Source organism: Taudactylus pleione, unplaced genomic scaffold, assembly GCF_031769625.1.
Source record: "Taudactylus pleione unplaced genomic scaffold, aTauple2 ptg000093l, whole genome shotgun sequence".
NCBI lineage: Eukaryota > Metazoa > Chordata > Amphibia > Anura > Myobatrachidae > Taudactylus > Taudactylus pleione.
In genome coordinates this window covers 41,766,313-41,791,210 of record NW_028284495.1, presented here as the reverse complement: position 1 = coordinate 41,791,210, position 24,898 = coordinate 41,766,313, and the positions used below count along the sequence as shown (strand labels likewise).

The 24,898-nt window shown below is 43.0% G+C and overlaps 1 protein-coding gene across 1 annotated transcript in view; it reads right to left on the bottom strand.

Moving 5' to 3' along the window:
• Positions 1 to 24,898, bottom strand: part of LOC148526981 (centrosomal protein of 192 kDa-like) — a 207,086-nt gene that overhangs the window by 83,368 nt on the left and 98,820 nt on the right. Inside the window, exons 13-14 of the mRNA XM_088469516.1 lie at positions 16,553 to 16,898; positions 4,720 to 4,872 (exon numbers count right to left, since the gene is read on the bottom strand). Coding sequence (XP_088325642.1) covers positions 4,720 to 4,872; positions 16,553 to 16,898 — 499 coding nt within the window. The remainder of the gene's footprint in view (positions 1 to 4,719; positions 4,873 to 16,552; positions 16,899 to 24,898) is intronic.

Sequence of the window (24,898 nt, the reverse complement as noted above, 5' to 3'; positions counted from 1 at the left end):
GTCTGAACGACATCGTTCACAGACATATCGAGTGTACACACCCGCCGATGCACTAGCTATACATCTTTAGTCGATTGAGCAAACGATATATACCGACAAGTGTGTACCCAGCATAAGAGTGGGTTCAATCCTATCAACTTGTTTATTGTCACTACAAATAATTATTAAATACTTTGAAAGAAAGTCTAGTAGTTCTCACAGGAAATCTAGACTAAAACGGTCTAAAAACACCATAATTATGCATTAAGCCTAGTAATCACAGCTATTTTTTTCAACCTACTAGTAAAAGGGTCATAATATTCCTAAACCATTTATTAGATCGCAATAGTTCACATAGGGCTGACTACTGTCATCTATTAACTTTCTTTGCTTTCACAAGACATCTAATATAGAGCGCTAACATTCTATGGAGGTATTTTTTGTGTCCAAAACTCACTCTGAAATTACACTTAACATATGCTGCTTCCATTTTAACCAGTTAATTCGATATTTTGCTTAGAAATTATAAAAAAAATTGTGTTTTTATTGGTTATTATTGCAGCAGTACACATTAAGGCTCCAGTCTCAGTTGACATTTATATTAATTTTGTTATCATAAGCATGTTTGAAAATGTTTTTACAGTTGGTCTGTTGGTAAACTATCTGGTGAGGTCTTCACTTTAACTCAATAATTGTTAAAACAGGAATATGTGGACATACATATTCATTCAGCAACTCAAACATGTGCATGCTTATGTTACTTTATTTTCCTGCACTGCAATTTAGAGCATATAGAAATGATTGAGAATATATTTGTTGTGTGAGGTGCGGAAGGCCACACTTGTCGAATAGCCCCAGGCCTAGAGAGGATAAGGCAAGGGAGTGTCTGATGTGGCAGCCATTTTGTTTTAGATCTTCACTAAAAGAATGTTACATTATGTAATAAAAAGTGTGTACAGATTAGTGTTTTATTTCTCTGCAGGTGTGATTAACTGCAGAGATATGTATAGGTTAACTGCTATATACATTGTTTTAGCAATAAAAATAATAGGTTTAAAATTTATAAGTTAACACACAACAGCTGACAATAGCAAGTCTCAGTTTGTATACAGTATAAACAAATGAGCTAACTAAGATAGCATTTAACTGCAATAAGCAGAAATGAAGGCTAAATGGGCGATGATGTCAGTTTTCTACATGGGAACAAAAAGATAACGCGGAATTATGTCATTATTATGTCTAAGGCATAGATAGCCAATAAAGACTTTGTATGTACAAATATGAATTAGATTAATTGGACTAATTTGAGTTATAAACAAAAATAAGGTATAAATATGAGCAGAGAAAGAGGGAGGGGGGAGCAGTCGAAGGACAGAGGAGAGCGCGCAGAACGAGGATCGGGGGTGCCGTTACTTATGTATGAAGTATTGACTGACTGCTATCCTGTTATTCTGTACTGGGTGTCACAAATTTCTTTTAAAAGTATTCCCTACTGCTGTTGGTATAACCTATGTTTTTTGTTGCAAGTCTGCATTGGCAAAATATATGTATGATTAAGCTGTTAGGTAAAAGCATTGTCATTTATTATAGAATCTGTATTTGTGTGGAATTATTTCAGTGCTCTCTATTACAAGTAAGGTTTGTAAGTAATCCAGAACACTATCCGTGTTATCAAATATTAACATAACGTAATATTGTCTCCATGATTACACAAGGATTGATTTTGTAAATATATGGTTGAGAAAAGTATTCTGCGCACCACTTATAGCACATGGGGAAAAGGAGACAGATTTCACTCTACAGTACCCCTACTCAATTAAAACCGCAAGAGTGCAAAACTAAAGAGCAAAGTCAAACAGACTTTTAATTCAGTTGGAATGGCAGGTGCGCACTGATGGGGGAGTCCACTAGCCAAGGAGCCCTTTTCGGCACATACAGTAATTGGGGTTGTCGATTCCTTGACAGACTTGTCCCTCACACAAGATCATCAAGAATCATTAATACATTAAGATTAGTATCAACAGATTTTTAAAAGTTCTTAACTTAGTTTAATTGTACTTGATGGAATAGCCTGTGATTTGTTCTAAGTCTTTAAATATTCGAAATCCATGAAAAACTCCAGATGCAGATCAAATGCATTGGATAACATGTTACACTAGCCAGCCTCCGTACCTCCAGAGAGCTTGTACAGCCATGCCATTGTGTGTTTTAGCAATCAAAAAGCCACAAAAGGAAAAAGAATTACGCCAGCATCCATATTCACAGACATGGGACTTTACGGTGTGTTATCCTGGAGTTTTTAAAGACTGCTGACTTACTATTATCCCAAAACACCACTATGTAATTTAAAAGAGCTATAAATAGCTCATTATACACTATTGCCTTTCAATGTACATAGTATTTTATTCCTACATGTCTGCAGTATACAGTTTTATTCCTACATACACTACTGAACAGAGGCGATTTAGATTTTGTCCCTTATATTAAGATTGTACTCAATACAGGATATATAATTAAGTGGGACATAATTATAATGTATCTTTAACGATTGAGCTGTTGTTTCGGGAGAAAAAGGTTTATTATGGTCAACACTTTAATGTCTGAAATGGTTGGGAAGAAGGTGGAAAAAGGTATTCATGTTTAATAAATAAGCTTACGTATTTAATGCCAGGGCAGGTTGGAGGGAAACAGGTTGGTTTATAAAAAAAAAACTATTTAAATTATGATTGGGCTTGTGCTAGTAGAATCAATGGATACTGGTATACAGTTTAACTTGATGAGGTAATGATTTTCAAAGCTGTGGGGCAGTATGAATGAAATAGGTTAAGCAGGAGTGAGAATAGCTTACCAGGGTGTATGTGAGGGAGTGGTCAGAAGAGAAGCATAAAGGGTGACAAGGGAATGGGTAAACCAAATGGAGTCTGTAAATTAATAGAGGGAAGATTAGTTAAGGGCAATATATGTGAAGATGGTAATTCAGACCTGAATTCTGAGGGGAATGTGGAGCTAGTAAAGCAGGTTGCAGAATAGGGAAAGCCAATGCTAACAAAGCAAAAATCAGTCAAGCTGTGGCATTCAAAATAGACTGAAGTTGAGAAAGGAGAGTAGTATAAAAGGCAGAAGAGAAAGCGGTTACAATATTCCAGGTCAGAGAGGAGTGTATGGATGAGAGTTATGATGGAATAAGTGTTGAGAAAGGACCTGATCCAAGGTAAAACACCTACCCATCTAATTTGCTTGAAAAACCATTTCTGAACCCTTGGACACTGGGAACCTGCGATATGTATAAACATTTCTTAGAGAGCTTCAAAGTATAGGTTTCAAATGTTAGACATGAAGTGCAACATAAAGAGAAGTCAAGTCCTATCCACACCCTAGTCATTCGCAAAGTGCAGCTTTAATACCGGTAGTATTCCTTTCCAAACTACACAGAATACTCCCATGACTAATTAACACAAGCAAAATGTGCACTTGCAGCGGAAATAAATAGGTTTAGGTTTATTCTGCAGTCGCTGAAAAACTCAATGTAGACAAGGAATTTTTAAAGTATTGCTTATCATGTTTTAAATCCAGAGACTCTGCAAGCCACCACTGAAAATGGGTTATAGGCAGGTGGAATCAATGACCACATAGTCCATTCAAGAAATAATTCCAAGATTTCAAAGGCAAGCTGCATCATTTTAGTCCAGGTAGTGTCTCGATGACACCCCACGTTGAAGTGGAAGGGGGTTCTTCTGCTTGAAGAATTGAACTAAAATTAATACAATAGGCTTCATGGAGGATTTGCAAACCTCTTGGAGAGATTCTTTAAAGATGCTGTGGTGATCTCATGCGGAATTGTTGTCCTCCTAAATAGCAGTACATAATAGGGTTCACAGCTGTAGAGTATACCCACAATACTGGGTAAAGAAGGGATCCCAAAACATCATCTGGTGCAAAACGCTGTGGATCCCGCTTATGTAGATAAGAACTCATTCAAAAGAACACTGGGTACCATGATCACTTTCTTAAAAAATAGTCATGAAGATAGTTCTTTGCACATGTTTTGTGCATTTTTAGAACGGCACACCTTTTTTGTATATTTCATAATTTATCTCATTTGTCCCCTGCTTGTTGGATATTATTTGTGTGTGATTAATTGTATTTTGCACCAGTAATAAAATAAAATGTTAATGATCTAAACTGTTGTGTAGTATGATCACAATTCTTTCCATAGGTGCAATTCAGAAACATGACATAGGGTACCTCTTCCTGATTTACACATTTCGCCAAACCTGTAAGTGAAAAAAAAAAAACCCACACCATTCTGGGGTTTTCTACACTTTATATCGCAAACTGAAAAAATTTAAGCTGAAGAAATTAAGAAAAAAAACAAAACCATAATTTACTTCCAAAAAAAACAGAACTGTAATGTTTTAAAATAGCATTCCTAGGTTATACATAGAATAAGTATGAACTAGAAGAGTGTAAAAGAATTGTAAAGGCAAAAACTGATTGAGATCAAGCTTCTAAATGAGCTTATATGAGCAGATATATGACATGTACAGTTTTATCCTGCAAAAATGCATCATATGTTAAGATGTAATAAAATGTAGTTTGATGAGGGATGCCAAAAAAACTCTGGCACACATTTTAAGACCTGTACAAAAACATAACACTAGTAGAGTATGTTAAGTGCACATATATTTACTATACTTGAAAAATTATAAAATTTAAAAATATAGTTTTTTAATCACTTACTTCCAATAACAAAGTCTTCATTACTCAGCAGATCATTAACATCTCCAGAAAAACTAACACCTTGTTCATTTTCAAAGGATTTATAATAAGCAAGATCAGTGACCCACTTGCCGTCTTCATTTTGGTAAACCACACTATGTGGTGGACTTCCCACTGAAAAAAAAAAAAATTAACAAAATTGTCCTTAAGTTACACAAGACAAAATTAAACATCAACATTTAGCTCAATACACAATATATGTTTACAGGTTTTGTATGACTGTCTTTCTGTACAATCGGCACTTTTAGGATATAGCCTCAATTTATTTTTACGGCTGTACTTATTGGGACCAATAACCTAATATTTATTAACTTGTAGTAAACAATTTCTTAGAACCATTTCACTTTTAAGTTTTAAGCGGTTTCCTTTCAAGAAGATTAGAACTGTGGCTAAAGAAAGATCCTGCATAGACAAAATAAGTGAGGTCCGATGACTGCAAATATCTAATGCAGTTATTGCAACTGCTAATCTACCAAATTTCTGAAAAATCCTGACAACATATTCGGGATCGGTGGTCTTTTTGGGCACACATGGTATGAATTGAAATCAGGCTGGTCTAAAAACAATGACAATGGGTGCCTTAAGAATTGACCAAGTGACTGTTCAATTAACCCTTAAATTTAATACAGGGGTGGGGAACCTTTTTTCTGCCACAGGCAGTTTGCTATATACAACACTATTCGCGGTAGATAAAATTAGAGGCAAAAGAATAACTATTTTGTGAGCACTCTTAAAAATATAAAATATTTAAAACATAAAATTCTATAGAAAATAGGGATGTGTATCTGTGACAAAAAAAAGACATAACACCTATACATACCCAAATAGGTCAAAACTCTTACAGAGTTGGTGTTCTCAACCTATACATAAGCATACACACCCCCATATATATTTAAAATATAGGGGGAAATACCAGGCGTGTATGTCTATTGTAGTAGTTAGTTAAGTTGAGTGTCCAATTTAAAGAATGTCCCTTCTGGGAAGTGAGAGTCGAAAGTATGGGTAGGTAGGAAGGAATAATACCTCCATCAAAATATTACAATCACATTAATAATGATGTGTAACCTTTACAGGCGGGCCTGATGCAGGCCACACACCCCTCCCCCCCCCGGTTGTGTGATGTCACCCGGGGCGGGGTTACAATCACCATTGATTACAGCAATGTCCGGAGCATCATGAGGCTGCTCCAGGGAGCTGTAAGGGCAGCAGTGTGACTGTGGCACTGCTGCATAGATTCTGGCTGCAGGGTGCCTTTCTAGGCACCCTGGCAACCAGATGGAACTAGCGGGAAAAAACTCCAAGGGCCAGATCAAATGATTCTGCGGGCCTTATATGGCCCCCGGTCCTGTGGTTCCCCATTCCTGCTTTAATGCATAGAAGCCACTACAGTGGACAGCTGTTTTCAAGTCATTATCTCCTATAGTAACTCTTGACATCACTAGTGCATGGTGTCCTCTACCAAAAGTAGAAAGTATGCCACATAGTTGCAGCATTTAATTCCTACAAAACAATGAAGGTCAAATTAGAATAGCAGAGACAAGCTCACCAGCTCAAAGCACTTAAGGGATTTCTGTAAAATTTTTGCTCAAAGATAGCAGTGCAGGTAAAAAAAAAATAAAGGATAGTAACATTTAGGACATACGGTAATATGGTAGATGTATTGATCAAACACTATTTTTTTCACGGTTGATGTCAAGTAAATTGTTCATTTCAGTGGACGTCGTGCAATACAAAGATCCGTACTTTAAAATTCATAGCTCACTTCAGTGGACACCATGCAATAAAATCAGTCAAATTCAACTCACAAAACTGAATAAGGCTAGCTTTCTAGGTTTGATGCCAACAAGAAAGAAATTAAAAGATTTGGGTTATAAACACTGAGGGCAGTTGTATTTCTTCAAATTTATAGTTTTCAATTTGTGGTTTTTTTTTATTCTGGTGAAAAATAAGTAACATAACTAAACATTTGATTTTAAATCTTTTTTTTTTTTTTTCAAAAACGAAGTACTTTCATGGTTAAAATAATGTTTTATGATAAGGCACTTTTTATGTTGCAGGTGCTTGTTGTCCACTCAAGTGTACACATGTACACCTTTAGTTTACAGTTTCTAATAAAAAAAATAAAAATGTTGTATTTTTAGAAGTTGTGAAGACATACATTTTTTAAATAATCTTGCATTAGATTATCATTTTCCAGGCACGAAAGGGTTAAAATATTAATTAGCATACAATGTAGATTTAGATAAAAGGTAAAGATGAGGAGCTAAACAAAAAACATTTCTAGAGGCTCATTAAAATGTATTTTTAGAGACAGACTCTCCATCACTACCACTATTAAAAAAACTGTTTTATTTAATCTTTCTGTGGCTCTCAAATATTGAAGAACACTATGGAAAGAGGTATGTTACATTAAGAGCATTCAATTGATGGCTTAAAAATCATTTAACTGATGGCAACCCTGTTGTTATTTTAGAAAATTGTAGTTTTTTTTAGTTAGTCAAAATATTGGAAGCCCTTGGGTCTGAAAAAATAAAATTAACATATTTGAAATTAAGTTGAATACTACTACAGAAACTTTTTTTTTTTTTTAAAGGACTCCATTCAATGAATCAGAAAAATATGAGATATGGTAAGAACTTACCTTTGTTATCTCTATTTCAACGAAGTCCATAGGGTTCCACAGGATACCTTGGGGTATAGGTGATGACGTCAGGCATCGGGCACCATAGAGTTAAGTTTTCAGCCTCCCAGGATGCACTAGGGGCCCCCTCCTATACCCCGCCCCCGAGCCAAGGCATCTCAGTTACGTACCAAGCCATAGGCCGGAGGAGGACAAGGAAGAGAGAGAAGATCTGGACACACACAAGAATCACATACTCACCAGAGGGAGACGGAAAAACCAGTGACCAGAGTAAAGCCCATCTGCAGCACAGGTGCGACAGGGCTGGAGTCCTGTGGAACCCTATGGACTTCGCAGAAATAGAGATAACAAAAGGTAAGTTCTTACCATATCTCATTTTCTACATCAGGGTCCATAGGGCAGTGTTGGCTAACCTTGACACTCCAGCTGTTATGGAACTACATAACCCAGCATGCACTGCTACAGTTTTGCTATTAGGGCATGCTAAAACTGTGGCAGGGCATGCTGGGATATATAGTTCCACAACAGCTGGAGTGTCAAGGTTAGCCAACACTGCCATAGGGTATCCACAGGATACCTTGGGGATGTCCCAAAGCAGTATTCTTCAAGGGTGGGGCCGCTCCTGTGCTGAAAGGAGAATCCGCCGCCCGAAGGAAGCATCCTGAGAGGCAAAGGTGTCAAACGCATAATACCTCTCAAAGGTATGGACAGAGGACCACGTGGCAGCCTTGCAGATCAGTACTGCAGAGGCACTACGTCAAGCTGCCAATGAAGGACCCACAGACCTAGTGGAATGAGCCCTCCCAGAGGATGGAACCGGAAGGCCTTCATGAAGATAAGCTTCTGAAATTTCCTATACGAATCCAACCTGCCAAAGTCTGCTTTGAAGCAGGCCAACCCTTTTTACAAAAGCCATAGAGGACAAACAAGGCGTCCGACTTCCTAAACGAAGAAGTGCGGTCAACATAAATTTTTAAGGCCCGCACAACGTCCAAAGTGGCCTCACCCACTGAAAGATCAGGTGAGTTGAAAGCCGGCACAACGATTTCCTCGATGATATGGAAACATGAAACAACTTTGGGAAGAAAATCAGGACGAGTACGCAGTACTGCCCTGTTCCCATGAAAAATCAGGAAAGGGGGTCTACAAGAGAGAGCCCCTAAGTCAGAAACACGTCTGGCCGAAGCGATGGTCAGAAGGAAAATTGTTTTAGCTGTCAGCCATTTAAGGTCCACTGAGCCCAGTGGTTCAAACGGCGGTCCCTGGAGATCCCTCAAGACCACAGCTAAATCCCAAGCGCTACCGGTGGAACAAAGGGCGGCAGAATTTGAAGAACACCTTGCATAAAAGGTGCGTACATCAGGGATTGTAGCAATCCTACGATGGAACCAGACGGACAGGGCAGACACCTGCACCTTCAGAGAAGCAAGGCGTAGCCCATGGTCTAGTCCCGCCTGCAGGAAAGCTAACACTCTAGACAGACGGAAATCCCGAGGGGCATAACCCCTCGGTCGACACCACTGGAAGAACGTATGCGACACACGATGGTATATCCTTGCAGAAGATGGTATCCGAGCTCTCAGCAGAGTTCGTACTACAGAGCTGGAAAACCCCCTGGGCCTTAACATGGCAGTCTCAACAACCACACCGTCAAAGACAGCCGAGTCAGGTCCGGGTGAAGACAAGGACCCTGTGACAGTAAGTCTGGTCGCAGCGGCAACCGCAGTGGACTGTCCACGGACAGACCCTGAAGGTCTGAGAACCAGTGCCGCCTGGGCCACGCGGGAGCTATCAACAGGAGCGTCCCTCCTTCCTGTTTGAATTTCCGGATTACCCATGGAAGAAGGGAAAACGGAGGAAAGAGATAAGCAAACCGGAACGTCAACTGGACGGACAGAGCATCCACCAGAGATGCCTTTTCGTCTCTTGTTCGAGACCCGTACACCGGCAACTTGTTGTTGTGCTGTGACGCCATGAGGTCGATCTCTGGAAGACCCCACCTGTCCACCAGACGTTGAAAGACGTCCTGGTGCAGAGACCACTCCCCCGGATGAACGTCCTGGCGACTGAGAAAGTCCGCCTCCCAGTTGAGGACTCCAGGGATGAATACGGCCGATATGGCCGGGAGATTGCGCTCTGCCTAGACCAGGATGCAGTACACCTCTACGAGTGCCGCCCGACTTCGGGTTCCTCCTTGCCGAGTTATGTAGGCCACGGTGGTGGCGTTGTCCGACTGGACCTGCACGGGGTGACCTTGGAGAACCCGATGTGCCTGCTGGAGAGCATTGAAAACCGCGCAGAGTTTCAAGATGATTATTGGAAGCTCCTTCTCCGCTTGAGTCCATCTGCCCTGGAACAAGTGTGGACCCGTGACCGCTCCCCAGCCCCGAAGGCTGGCATCCGTTGTCAACAGGACCCAGTTCGCCACCCAAAATGGACAACCCTTATTGAGATGGGTCGTCTGCAACCACCAGGGTAGGGACAGGCGAACCTCCGGAGTGAGCACCATCATCTGGAACTTTAGACTCTGAGGCAGTCCATTCCATTTGGACAGGATCAATTGCTGCAGAGGTCTGGAGTGACCATCTCGAATACTGACACCATGGAGCCCAGTAACCTCATCGCCGAGTGCAGGGACAAACGGCGACTCTGCAGACAACTGAGCACCCTCAACTGTAAGGCAGAGATCTTTTCCCCTGTCACAAAGATCCTCTGCTGTCTGGAGTCCAATAAGGCTCCGAGGTGCAGAATCCTCTGAGACGGGATCAGAGTGGACTTTTACCAGTTTATTAACCAGTTGTGCCGTTGCAGTACCGCAATCGTCAGATCCAAGTGGCGTAGAAGGAGCTCTGGAGATCCTGCTACCAACAGAAGGTCGTCCAGGTACGGCAACATGCGGACTCCCTGCAGCTGCAGGAAAGCCGCCATTACCGCCATAACCTTGGTGAACACTCGTGGTGCTGTCGCCAGGCCAAAAGGTAATGCCCAGAACTGGAAGTGATCGTTGCGGATTGCAAACCTGAGGAACTGTTGATGGCGTAAAAGAATAGGGACATGCAGGTAAGCGTCCTGTATGTCCAACAACACCATGTAATCCCCAGGTTCCAGCGCCAGAATGATGGACCGTAGGGTCTCCATCCGAAACCTCGGCACCCGCAAGGACTTTTTGGAGGGCTTTGAGGTTGAGAATCGGACGGCACGACCCATTGGGTTTCTGCACCAAAAATAGATTGGAATAGAAACCCTGGCCCCTCTGGGAGAATGGAACAGGCACTATAACTCCAGCCTGGAGCATAGTGTGCAAAACTTTCCGCAGTTCCATGGCTTTGTTCCGGTCTAAGGGAAGACCCATGGTGAAGAATCGGGATGGGGGCCTGTGCCGAAAGGAGAGGGCATACCCGTGAAGAACCACCTCGTGAACCCAATTGTCTGTCGTGGTTACCGACCAACACTGGGCAAACTGCAGCAGGCGGCCTCCCACTTTGGGATCCCCCAAAGGGAGACCAGGACAGTCAGGCCGCAGGTTTGTCATCAGACTTAGGGGCCGGACGTCTGGTACTCCAGGCCTGTTTCCTGGGCTTGGCCGATTTCTTGGGGCCAGCCTGTCGGGGAAAAGACTGCGCCTTAGGCCTACCCTGGGCCCTGTAAGGCCGAAAGGACGACGTACCCGAACTGGAAGGGACCGCAGCAGACGGGAGACATGCAGACTTGGCTGCCGCCAGCGTGGCCACGATTTTGTCCAGATCCGGACCAAATAGGACTTCTCCATTAAAGGGTAAAGCTTGCAAGCCCTTTTTGGAATCAGCATCCGCCTTCCAGGATCGCAACCATAAGGTGCAACGAGCAGCAACAGCTGCCGAAGAAATCCGAGATGTGAGGGTACTGATATCCAAAGCCGCTTCACAGATGTAAGTGGCCGAATTCCGGAGACTGCCTACCAACCCGGCCTGTTCAGCTGAACAGTCAGAATCCAAAGACGCCTCCAAACTATCAGCCCAACGCTCCATAGCTCTGGCTAGCCAACATATGGCCGGTCTGGATGCCCCCCCCCCCCTCGCGAAGGAATAAATGGACTTTAGGCAGATCTCCACCTTACGGTCCGTAGCATCCTTCAAGGAGGACACTGAGGGCATGGGCAATGTGGCACTTCGGACTAGGCGTGTCACATGAGAATCCACCTGTGGAGGGGATTCCCATTTAGAAAAATAATTGTCCGCAAACGGGTAAGCCACCGCTAGAAGTCTTTGAGGCCGATACCGTTTGCAGGGTGTTTCCACGCCTCCTCTGAATGGTCTACTAACTGACCCGAAAGAGGAAACACTGTGGCGTCACCCTTAATTTCCTTAAAAAAGGCATATTTGGACTTGGACACCGGGGGATCGTCATCCTCAATAACTAAAGCTGTGCGGACTGCCCGAATAAGGCCAGGAATATAAAGCTTGGAGTTAGCGTCCGACTCTTTAGTACGGAGAGGTTCTTGGTCAGATAGATCCAGAATCTCCCCATTATCGGACGTCACGTCGTCATCCTCATAAGGAGCGGACAGAGACGCCACCGGCCGCAACCCAGACTCCCCTTGTAACACATCTGACAAATGCTGTACAGAACTTGTCAGTGAATTAACCCACGCAGGTTCCTGTGAGACCTGGGAAGGGGAAATAGGGAGACTGTGGGGTACCATCAGTTGTCTCGGGAAACCCTGCATGGGTGAAGACACCACTGACTGCTGGGACAATCCCATCTGTGAAAACGCAGGTGGCGAAGCTAACTGGCCCATTAGGGTTGTAGGCGCTTTGGCGAAACAAGCACAGGGCGGTTCCTGCACCGGAGCCGTGACAGTAATCGGCCGCGCCAATAAATAACACTGCCGAGACAGGCCCTCCGCGTTACCCTCCCCCTCCGCTATTGGTACTTTGCACGTAGTACCCAGAAGCTGGAGAGGAAATTCACTCTCAGACATGATGGTAAGTATGTGACCCCTCTCACTAATACTCGTTAGTATAGTGTGAGAACCACCCTGCAATCACCGCACCACAAGGGCTTTAGCAGAAGAAGAGCAGGGACAGTGAAATGGCTGACAGTAGAAAGTGAAAGTACAGGCAGCAGATGCTAGCAGAAGTCACATACAATGCAAAGAAATTAATCCCTGCACTATCAGGCTGTTCTTCAACTATGCAGACACAGAGCCTGGTAGGACACAGCGCTCATACACAGACCTGTTTCAACGGAGGAGAGGTATGCCGGGGGACCCAGACCACGATGCCACCAATCAACAGCTTCCAGCAGCGTTCACCATGCTTCTTGAAAGATGGCCACCGAGGAGCCAGCCTGAGGGAGGAGCGCTGCCACAGGGCCAATCGGCAGGTACAGAGAGGGCTGTGCGCAGCGGGGGAGGCGCCGGCTGTGTACAGGGAAGGCGCGCTCCCCTGGCATGCAATTAACCCCTGGGATGCTGCAGCGCTACCGCTCAGCTGCGGTCCGCTGTCCCAGAGGGGTAATGGAAGCGCAGGTTAGTTACCTGGCTCCACGCTGCAGCCAGTCCCCAGGGAGCCTCCTGCCTGGGGACTCTGGACCATGTATCAGCAGAGACCCACCGCGGGACCCCGCTGCTTACCTGCTGTCCCCTTGAATCCGGCCATGGTCCAAAACATCTGGGGTCACCGCTAGCTGTGACCCCAGATGCTTACCAGCATCCCCAGATTAGTACCGGCGTTCTGGTACCGGCGGGGTGTAGGGAAGACAGCATGGACGTCAGTAGTGACTGTCCATGCTGTACTTCCAGATGTGCGGCCACAGCTGCCACGAAGAAAACTTCAGGGGCTATCCTTAGCCCCCCTCTAAACAGGTGCTCCGACTACGAGCCGGGCACCAACGAAACTGAGATGCCTTGGCTCGGGGGCGGGGTATAGGAGGGGGACCCTAGTGCATCCTGGGAGGCTGAAAGCTTAACTCTATGGTGTCCGATGACTGACGTCATCAGCTATACCCCAAGGTATCCTGTGGATACCCCATGGACCCTGATGTAGAAAACTATTTTCATATTGACTGCATGTTCTAGTATTAATGTTAGATGGCAATATAATATTAAGACCAGTCAACTATGGTGCTGGTGTAGTAACTTATTTCTGAGGCCCAAAAAAAAGCTCTATTGTAGACTTCCCTCCAAACGGAATTGGTATGGAATTCCGGCTGTCAGGATGCCTCCTGTCACTATACAGACAGCGGCATCCCGATGGTTCAGTAAGTAAACTTACCCTCCCCCCTTCTCCCCCTAACCCTCTCTGCTTGTGGCCTAACCGTCCCCACATAAAAATCAATTTATTTAGGGGGGTATTTATCAAAGCTGGGAGAGAGATAAAATTGTGAGAGATAAAGTACTAACCAATCAGCTTCCAATTTACATTTTGCAGGCTGTGTTATGAGAATTTGTAGCTGATTGGTTGGTAATTTATTTACAATTCTCTCTCTCTCCCAGCTTTGATAAATACCCCCCTAAATCGGTCTTATACATAAATAGAAAAAATATCAAAGTGTGCTGTACAATGTATTTATACAAATATTCCACATTCAGTTATGCATTTCTGTGGAGGAATTTTTTTTTTTCAGAAAAGATGCAAAGCAATGTAATGAGAATTTATTACCCCTTATTTATTGTTTAATTTTACCTTATTTACAGACACTTGGGAATGCCTGATTCCAAGATTTGTGTAGCAGCTATATCTATCTATATAATTTTTCGCTTGCCAAATGAACTCTACTTTTAATTCTTCTTTGTTTACCATCTGAACACTAATGTGTAAAATTCATTAGCACTCAGGGCCTGATTCAGACCCGGACGCTATTTGCGGCCGCTCGCTTTCAAAAAGGGGCCGGATATTTAAATTGAGCGCTCGCTCTTTGCGGTGTCAGGACGCCTCTATATCTGTGCGAGCGTCCGCTAAATGCGCTCGCTATTTTTTCAAGACGCCCCTTTGCCGTTGGCAAATCACGTCATCTCCTGTTTTTATTAGATTAATCGGGAACATCGAACGGTATCTGAATTGCTCGCAGCGCTTGAGGTAGGCATTACCTCCCGTAATCACTGCAAGCAGTTCAGGCTAAAAGACAACCAAGTGACGTGATTGATGACGCTCCTTTGCTAATTATGCACTCCCATTAAATGCCCTTTTCACCATTGGGCACGCCTGCGTTCGCACAACCACTTCCCCGTTCTCAAGCACCTTCCCCCGTTACCACCCACAAACGGCACATTCTGTCACTCAAAATAGCAGCCCCTCTGTGTTTTAAGAGTGCACGATTTCCGACCGCAATGACTGGCAGATCTGGCAGCATGGCAGATCTGAAGTTGCGATGTGCGACCTGCGGGGATGCGCATTGCGATTGTGAGTGGGAACTCACAATTTGGGCATATTTTACACGATCTGTTGTTCCGCTGCATCGGAATCGGCCAGATTGGGTAAAATATCTCCATGTGTGTGGGCACCTTAAGAGTAGTGCATGAAAGAATGGGTAATAAGTGACAAATTAGATAACAGTAGAATAAGTCAATCTGCAAAGAGAACATTACTCTGCATATCTGTGATTAACAAAAAATAACTACTTGTCTGAATAAACATTAAATATCTGCAATAGACTTCAATAGAACAGTCAAGCAAGGCAGGTAGTGGATGATGGCAGAACAACAATACATTTTGGCTTTATCAAGCAATAATATTCAGATAACACCTAATGCAGGCAAGGGAGCCTATTTATGCACTTCAGCTAGTAATACAAAACAAACAAAGATGGTGATTAGGACCTTATACATATACATCCATGCTGCATTGTGCTAAAGGCATTTTCAACATGATATGGCCGCTTTCAAAATTAGGGTGCATTGAAGATGAACGATTATGGTGTATGCACAGCATGCACTGGCCAGGGAACAGGGATATTTGGAAGACAAGAAATTATGGAGACACTGTTGAAAAAGGAGACAGAGGGGAACATTAAAAAAAAAAAAAAAAAGGGTTAAAAAAAAGTATAATGGCATAAAGGCAATTTGTATGGTATAACTGCTTTACAAGGAGGACAAAGCAAGAAGGGAGAACCAAGACTTAAAGGCAATAGGCCAAGCTTCAGCAATGTCAGTTTTAAAATGAAATGCTTTGGATCAGGTTTTGTTACAGGTTTCAAGGGACAGGAATGGAATTTATGTTAGCAATGATGATTACCACATAATTACAGGCTTTATATTATATAGCTATAATATATATTATATATGATATAATAACATATATTTAGATTCTTGGCACGTAGTTCATATCCCAACTGTTGGGATGCCAGCACCGGAATCCCGACGGTAAGTGTTGGGGCTAGGTTTAGGTTGCGAGGATGGAGGGTTAGGGTTAGGCTACTTACCTGCAGGTGTCTGAATCCATAACCTGTCATGCCGCCGTCGGCAGGATTCTGAGCGCCCGCATCCACCCAACCTGTATTCTCTCCTGCCCTGACAATCCAATTCCATACCAGATGCCATACTTCTAAGTGTTTCTTTTACCACTCTGTGTGCCCCCTTTGTTAGGTTTTCAGTCTCCAGATTTGTATGTATGGCAGTCTACTAGACCCCTAATGTCTGCGCTTCTGTTAACCCATTCGTAGGAGTATCTGTCCCCTTCTTTCTCCCCATTTCTGTGTACACCTCTAATTACCCCCTATCCTGCTTACACAACCCACTATAAACTTGCACTACACCTCCCCATGTCTTTTGTTGCCATTCCTTTCTTATTTTCCATGTGGTAGGCATATCTGGTACTAGCGGCTGCTGAACAGAAGTGATGTGAACAAACAGAAAAACAGAACTTATAGATGGCAGGTATGTACAATTTTCAGATTTTGATAATTTTACTAAGTATTGCAACAGGAAATATTTGGGAGGAAATTCAATTAAACACAAGGTACAGCTGCACACACAGGTGGTTATTACAGTAAGTGTATGGTTACCTGGCAGATAACCAGTGAAATATTAGCACTTCCAGGTAGCGAAGGAACCTTGCCGCTAATTAAATCTCCCCCTTGGCCTAGGGATGCAATGAACCGAGAAAATTTGGGAACCACTGAGTAAATCAAAAATCATTTAAATTTACTATGAACCTTGACAAACATGAAATTTACCATTTTCACGGCTACCATGAGCAAAGCTCCATTGAAATGACTGAGCTTGATCAGACTGCCAAATATCTGAAGACTCCCGACAATCCCTTTGGTTTTTTAGACATGTAGGTGATAGATACGTATCTGCTAATCTGTTTACAGCTCCTCTGTCAGCTGTATCTGTAGTTTCCGTAACGCCAGACACAGTATATTTGTCATTCTTCACAATACCACCAAAACTGGATGAAAACATTTGTGACAAGCGGCCACTCCTCACGGAAACTGACTGATTCTCTGGTGTTCTGCCATTCTGGAAGTCCAGTTTCTGGGTCACATTTGCATTTGAATAATTCAATCTGAAAGAACTCTAGAATAAAAATACAATATATTATCATCAATTTTTAGAGATGTTACTCAAATAAATTATTGCCACTTCTCACAAAATACATAAATATATATTTAACCCCCTCGTTCTGAGGAAGAATGTTTGGCTCTGAGTAAATGCATCGGGGGCCTTCAGCACTGTGATAAATATACATTTTTTATTAGACCTGTACTCAAATCTGAAAATGAAAACAATTTACACACAATAAAATTACTATTTTTAATTATATGAGAATACAGATTAATTAGACTGGACTGCAACGACGACTTAATTTCTCACTACTGCAGTTGATTAGACTATATCAGAATAATAAAATGTTGGTGTAAATCCTTGTAGTATATAGCTTCTTTGATTATGCCAACATTTAAAGGACTGTGAATTTGGTTTAAAATGGAACCTGAATATAAACAAATTGGTTAGTTTTGGAAATATCCAGGAGAGTCCTGACAGAAATGCTGATAAAGGTTCAAAATGTTAAACAAGTATCAGTCATAGTTTGAGAGCAATATAGGTTGGTATAGAAAAAGGGTTCCACAGTGATTCGAGATTTAGGTCAGCTAGTGATAACATGTAGTGCTTACCCACAGAGCATGAGAGCTCAGTCGGAAAGTGTGATGAAACAGCAACGTCTATTCCCAGCTGGTAACTAGTGTGATTAACCAAGCCGGTCCAGGACTGGTGTGGATACAAGCGGACATACTGTATTCACAGATTTGCTTATAGGCAGCCACCCCCTGACGGAGTAGCCACAGTCCTCTGAAACTATTGCAGGTTAGTCAGCATTAGTGTTAAAAGCCACTTGTGAAAGTATTGCTCTAACTTTGTTCTAACTAACCTTAACCATGTTCCGTTGATATGGTCTCTGTTTATGTGCTGTGTAAGGCTCTGCAGATACCTTGTGGCGCCATATGAATAAAGGATAATATAAGTACCACAACAGCAAATGTCTAAAACATCTATTAGGGGATCCGCTGAGCTCCTCACCCAGTGTAAAGTGATATTTTGCTACCCGAGGGTCAGTAAAATACAGAGTCTGGCTGTTCTCCTGCACCTGCAACTTGGCAGGATACATGAGCGCAAAGCACGCATTGTGCTCGTACATTTTTCACACCTCAGAGAATTTTCTGTGTGATCGTAGCAATGAACACCTTCGACAACTAGTTGTGGCACTTTACAGTAATCAGTTAAGAAACTATAGGCCAGAGTTGTACTAAGTTCTGGAAAGTGATAAATTGGAAAGTGAAACTACCATATACTCAGCTCCTGTCATGTTACAGGCTGTGTTTGAAAAATTAGAGTTACGAGCTTATTGGTTGGTAGTGTATCACTTTCCACAGCATAGTACATCTCCCCCAATCTCTCATATGGTAATCCAAATACTTTACAGTAACCGGCTGAGGTCTGGTATTAGAGATAGGACTATTAAGGCGGTACCCTTTCCACGTAGGGTAATAAAGGGTCATCAGAAATGTCTAAGGTTTTAGAAAGCACTAGAGTAATAAATTCCTCCAGATGTTTGCAAGTGACCTGTTCAAATAAAGGTTATTCCTTCTATGACTATATTCAAAGTAATTTATTTTTCCTAAAGAGGGATTGAACAGTATCCGCATGAGAATTAACAGTCTTTTGCAAGGCATGTGCGCAACTGAATCTGTATTCAGTCACACACAGATATACAAGTGTGTCATGTGAAATTAATCAGTGCAGTCTAGTGAAGCAGTTTGTCGCATTGATTTGTGACTAAGACGCATTTTCGGGTGAAAAAGATGCTCAGTACAAGTTGAGTTGCTCCAGGCATCTCGCACTGCATGGCGTATTGAGGCTAAGGGGTATATTTACTAAAGTGTGGGTTTTTCGAAGTGGAGATGTTGCTCATAGCAACCAAATTCTAGCCATTATCGTCTAGAAGGTGCTAGGTAAATGTTAAGCAGAATCTGTTTGGTTGCCATGGGCAACATCTCCACTTCTAAAAGTAAATATACTCCTTAGTGTACACATCTGTAGTAATATTAGTAAGGGTGAAAGGTGGAGATAACGGACAAAATTAATAGAGGAGATGATCTGGAGATCCCCCATGGGCGGTCAGTTTAGTAGTTAGGAATAGCAACCTTACTAGAAAGAAACCATACAAGATACAACAGGAAAATTTCCTATAGGAGAGGCAGGTATCAGGATCGGTCCGTCACCAGCGACACCTGTGGTAGAGGCAGCGAGTGTCAATATGGGTACCCATAGCACTGTTCAGCTGAGCCGTGGCAGGTGGCAATGCAGGGCAGTCACAGGAAGATGACTTGGACAGCTTGCAAGTCCCCTCAGTGAAACAAGACACCGCAGCCAGAAGGGTACTGCCAGCTGTCGACAACCGAAGACTCAGAGAAGGATGCTGCACAGTCTGAGCCAGCAGATAAGTGGGAAACAAGATTCTGGGAGGAAGTATCTTGGTAACTATAAACGCAAGCGGAACATCTGGCCACTCTTCCAGGTAGGCTATGCAGGGAGTAGTAGCGAGGTCTAGAGCACGCCCAGTGCAGCAAACAGTAGCGCCCGCAGGGGGAGAAGACTCCAGGGCACACCAGATGCTTTAAGCAGACCTCACGCCAGTGAATGTAGGGTGATTAAACAAGCAAATAGGTTATTTGAAGTAGTGTCCCAGACAGAGGAGTGTCCCATGTTAGAGAGGGACACTGGACTACAGAGACTCCAGCCCCATGAAGGGCTCTGCACCAGAAATCTCAGCAGTCACACAGGCCACTGCAGTTAAAGGCCTCCTGAAACAATCACTATGGAACAATCCTCCCAATGTGCACAACCCATGGAAACCCTCACCCACACCAAAAAGCAGTAAGGTGGAGATGATTGATTGACCTATAGGAAACAATGTTCGGGAGCACAATTAAAATACTGTCATGCTAGATGCACTGTTAAAATCTGTTTTTATGAACCCATCTGGGGAACACTGCTACTTTAGGGTGTAGAGGGAGCCACCCTGCAGCTGGAGAGGTTTCAGCAACTGTCATTTTGAAAATAATAAAGCCCAGAGAAGAAAAGAACCTACACCCAAATATAAGAAGTGTCAAAAAAAAGAAGAAAAGAATAAATGGTGGGAATGCAGTGTCCCCAGATGGATGCAGAGAAAGAGTAAATGTGAGTACCGAAAATCCTATTTTGTCTTCCATCCTATTTAGAAGACACTGATGCTCAGAAATAGCTATGTACAGAACTCTGGATCTAGAAAACTTTCCGTAGGTCTGAGGTTCATGTTGCTGTTCTGCATAACACCGAAGCTCCACGACGGGCCACCAATGAAGCCCCCACCAAACAAGTAAAATGAACAAGTAGGCGATAAGAAAACAGGACTCTTCTGTAACGTACACCTGGCAAATTTTAACTGTAATCCACTTGGCTATGGAATGGTAAGAGATTGGCCAACTTATTTTATAATCATTATACAGTACTAAAAGGCTCTCTCACAGAAACGCAAATATACATAAAGCCGTAGCTATCAATCCACATCAAACAATGAAGAAACATTCTGTAAAGCTGGGTACACACCTGAATGATGTAACAAATGATGTGATGGTCATATCAATTTCACTTACAAACATACGATCTTAGAACACACGATTTTGAGCGCACACGCTATGCAGTCTTCTGAACTATGGCACGATATTTTATCTGTGATTGTATCTAATTAATCGTTGCTCCTGTACACTGTGCGGTCGTGCATACACACATGATGGTGCACCACATCGTATATCGTCCCATGTGACATACAGCACATGAGATGGGACGATACGTTGACTGTCGTGTATAATCGGTAGATTGGATGTACACACTATACCAAAAGGCCCAAACGCCGCATTACAGTCCAGGTTTTAAAGCTATCCATGTTTGAACCCAGATGGTTAAATCAAATTGACTGAGGTTCTAATTAAGTCACCTGTGCTCAAGCATGGATATCCTTAAAACCTGGATTGTAATGGTGGAGTTAAAGAAACTCTGCAATACATATGAATGGTCATGCAGTTTGGACTCAGTTCGTATGATTGCGCAATATATCGTTAAGTGCACAGGTTCTCAAACTCGGTCCTCAGGACCCCAAGCAGTGCATGTTTTCCAGGTCTCCTCACAGAATCACAGTTGGCATAATCAGCTCCATCTGTGGATTTTTTTAATGTGTGTCAGTGAGTAATTAATACACCTGTGCACCTGCTAGGTGACCAGCAAAATGTGATCTGTGTGGGATCCTGAGGACAGTGTTTGAGAACCACTAGTCTAGTGTGTACCCAGCTTAACTTTATATTGTTGTCTTTTCTACATCTTTCCAGCCTCAAAAGGTTCCAGCAACTGTCAAGGCCCCCACACACTGTACGATTTGAAAACAATCCAATGTTTGCAATCTCCCTTGCTCTTTCCCCGGCAGCTGACGTGAACGATGTGCAGCAAAAGCTGCACAAAAGTTCACCCAATCTATCATGCACGCTCTAATGATTTGCATATTCATTCGATCGTGCACAAGATGACAAATGCATTGCACGGATCAGGGAGATCTGTGCTACATGCATCCGTGTCATTGACACAGAAGCATGGACGGGATCAGGGAGACCGGTCTGTGCTACTGCGGTTAAAAAAAAAAAATTCCTCTAAAACATGTTCTGCTACACCCCCTATATGGGGTTCATATATCAAAGATTTTTAGGTCAGGAAGATGGAAGCACTTGCTCTGTCCACTCCACGGAATTATAATTACCATTATAGCCTAGGGCCAGGTTCACAGATATGCATGATAGAACAGTAGATGTAAAAGTTAGCATTTCTACCTCACAGCACCGAGGGGTGGGTTCGTTCCCACCTTGGCCCTAACTGAGTGGAGTTTGTATATTCTCCCTGTGCCCTACTATACCAATAGGTTGTAAAGTAGAAATACCGCCTCAGATCGATTCTCGACTTTTGGTTCAGAGTATAATATTTGTTATTATCCATTTAATATCCGTTACGCTCTCCTTCTAGAACGGCAGCAGGAAACTCATGTTAGTGCACAGTATTATATGACAACCAGGTTAAGCAATACTGCAGTAGTTGTTCAGGTTTACCTGAGCAAAAATATGTTGTGGTAGGATAGCTCTGCTTAGCATCATCACTCCCTACTGATGAGAGAGGTATCCTCATGATTGAACTCTCTACCTCTTAATACCTAGATGAGTCAGGAGACCACGTTGCAGTATACTATAAAATATATATATTTGTAATATACTGACGAAATGAAGTAAAATTCATGAAACGTTGATGACATAAGAGACTGAAGTGTATCTTTAAAAGCTGCTTTGAGTGCCGCCACCCCCACTATCATCTATTATAACCTGTCGCCAGCGAGCCAGGCATGTGGAGGGCACCGGCGCAGTAAATCTCCCCTTTTAGCCTGAGAGTTTTTTGCCTCTTTGGACTCTGCGAGTTACGAACTGTGGGCCCTACGTGGGACCACATTTGTCTCTACTAACAGCTTTGCTAATTATTTCACACAGGGCGCAACTTTACAGAAGTAGTTCCAGTCTCCAGGATCAAGAGATACAGGGTAGTCTCTCACACCAGTTATTGCATTCTTTGGTACTCTACCTGCAGGTGCTGATGCCTGCGACGTTGACGAAAGGGCAGTAGATTCAAAAAGAAAAAAGGGTCCAGAAGACTCCTGGTCGTTCGCAGGTAAGGAGCTTGCTTGACATTCCTAGACAGGTATGCTTGACACAGATCCCTTCACAAGGGTAACAAGCTTACAATATGACATCGCACACAACATAGCTCCTAGACAACTGTAAAGCGGACTTAGGTCCCTATAAGTTACCTCTTTTCTCATCAGTTCCTACATTCGACATCTCCTTATACTTCACTGTTTGCCCTGTCCTGGCGACCAGAACCAATGTTGTAGTAATAATAATAATTATTATTACTACATTTTATTTATAGGGCGCCACAAAAGGTCCGCAGCGCCGTACATACAGTAAAGGGTACACAGAACATTACATTACAATACAGTAACCAACTTATAAACAGAGCACAAGTAACAATTAGCAACACAATTCTCCATACACAATACAGGCTGTTATAGAAGTGCTAGAGAAGAAGGCTGTGAGACAGTGGGGAGGAGGACCCTGCTCCTAGGAGCTTAAAATCTAGGGGAGAGGGGAGACGGACAGATGACATGAGGCATGAGTGTGTAGAGGGAGACCTGAGTGCTGAAAGTAGGCAAGGTAGAGATGGCTAAGGCAAGAGGGACAGAGACTTGGTGACTGTTATGTGGTGCAAGGGTATGCTTTGATGAACAGGTGGGTTTTCAGTGCACGTTTAAAGCTTGGTATCTGGTTACTCCTCGAGTTCTATTCCCCTAGGTCAGATAGACCTGGTCAGACTAGCTAACAATTTGAAATTTTTATATATCTCCTTATGGTGTTGTATCCATTTTAGGATAGAGCATAATTAACCATATTATTAGACTCTCATATCTTAGAAGATAGGTCTTCTCTATGGTACATATGCATCCATGGTCCTTTATGGAATTTTACAGTCAGCAGTATGAGGTGTGGTTTGAATCATTCTGCCAGCATTCCAATGCAGGGCCTTCTGCTAAGTTGCATGTGGCACATGATTGTTGGGTCGGCCATGGTAGCAAGTTCAGTATCCTTGCTTAGCCTTATATTCTTTCAGGGCGGTCATTCGCCACCTGGGGGGACAAGCCATCTCTGTCAATCAATCCTTAGTTTTTCTGCAATACTGTGCTAGGGAGTTTAAACAATGCGCCTATGTGACAGGGCAGTTCTACTCTCTTCTCTGGGAAGTGAGCACAGGGTGTTGATTCTAGGTGGCTGCGGTTGTTCCCTTTTTGTCTAATTCGATGAAATTGGAAGAGTTTTTTTATTTTGGTTTACCTCCGCCGGATTGCGGTTTTGTATTCCTCGGTGGCGTAATCTGCGCGTTCCTCTGTTAACCACTGGGTTAGTGGTTCAGGGCCACCAAGAAACAGGCTAAATGTTTGTTACTATTTGACAGGGAGGGCTCTACCTTGTATCAAATAATATACAGTACGTCTGATTGTATATGAAATTTATTACACAATTAGATAAAAGGGCATTCAAAATTATAAGTAAATATATAAAACAGCTACTACTAGTAGACAACATATAAAGACAAACCACATAAAACAAAAATTATGAGTTGCAGCCCTCAGTGGGTTGGTAATGAGGAAGTGCACTTATAGCGCTAAGTTCTTGGTCTCTCAGATAGTGTGCAACACCCTCCGGGGTGTATTGCTCCAATGTCTTATTGTAAAAGAAGGTCAATAAAAGCGGTACCATAATCAGGGGATAAACAGCCCAATGCCTTGTATGTCAGGGGTGTCTGTAGAGGTAGAGGTCGTTTGCCAGCAAACTTGTAAAGGTGGAGAACGTGTGAACCACGTCTCTAGATGTCCCTTACCTCACTTGATCTACGAGTTTCTTTCGCGCGCACCTCGGGCTTCGTCAGGATGGTGAGAACGTCCCTCTGTTCCTCCTTAAGTACCCACTGACTGTGGGTCCTCCCCCTCACTTCCGCCGGTTGGCCGTGCGGTAGCTTCGGGTGATGTCACTTCCGCCCGTGTCCTTCAATATAAGTCACGTCCGCCCGGTGGCGGAGTGTCACTTCCGGTTTGCGAACGATGCCAGTTCACAAGCGTTACTTCCGTTTTTCTTTAAGGTTCCACTGCCGGATATCATCTGCTACAAGCGCTGTCTGTGCGTGTAACATAGGGGTCACTTCCGCCCGGTACCCTCCAGAGTTCATGTGATCCTCTCTTCCGCCCACAACCTGGACACAGAGAGCAATACAGAACTGTCAATGTCCTATTCGGCTATTGATGTTAAGCCATAAGATTAACACAAAACAAAACACACAGACAATATTGACATATTATAGGACAATCGGAATATAAAGGATAATATATATTATGGCAA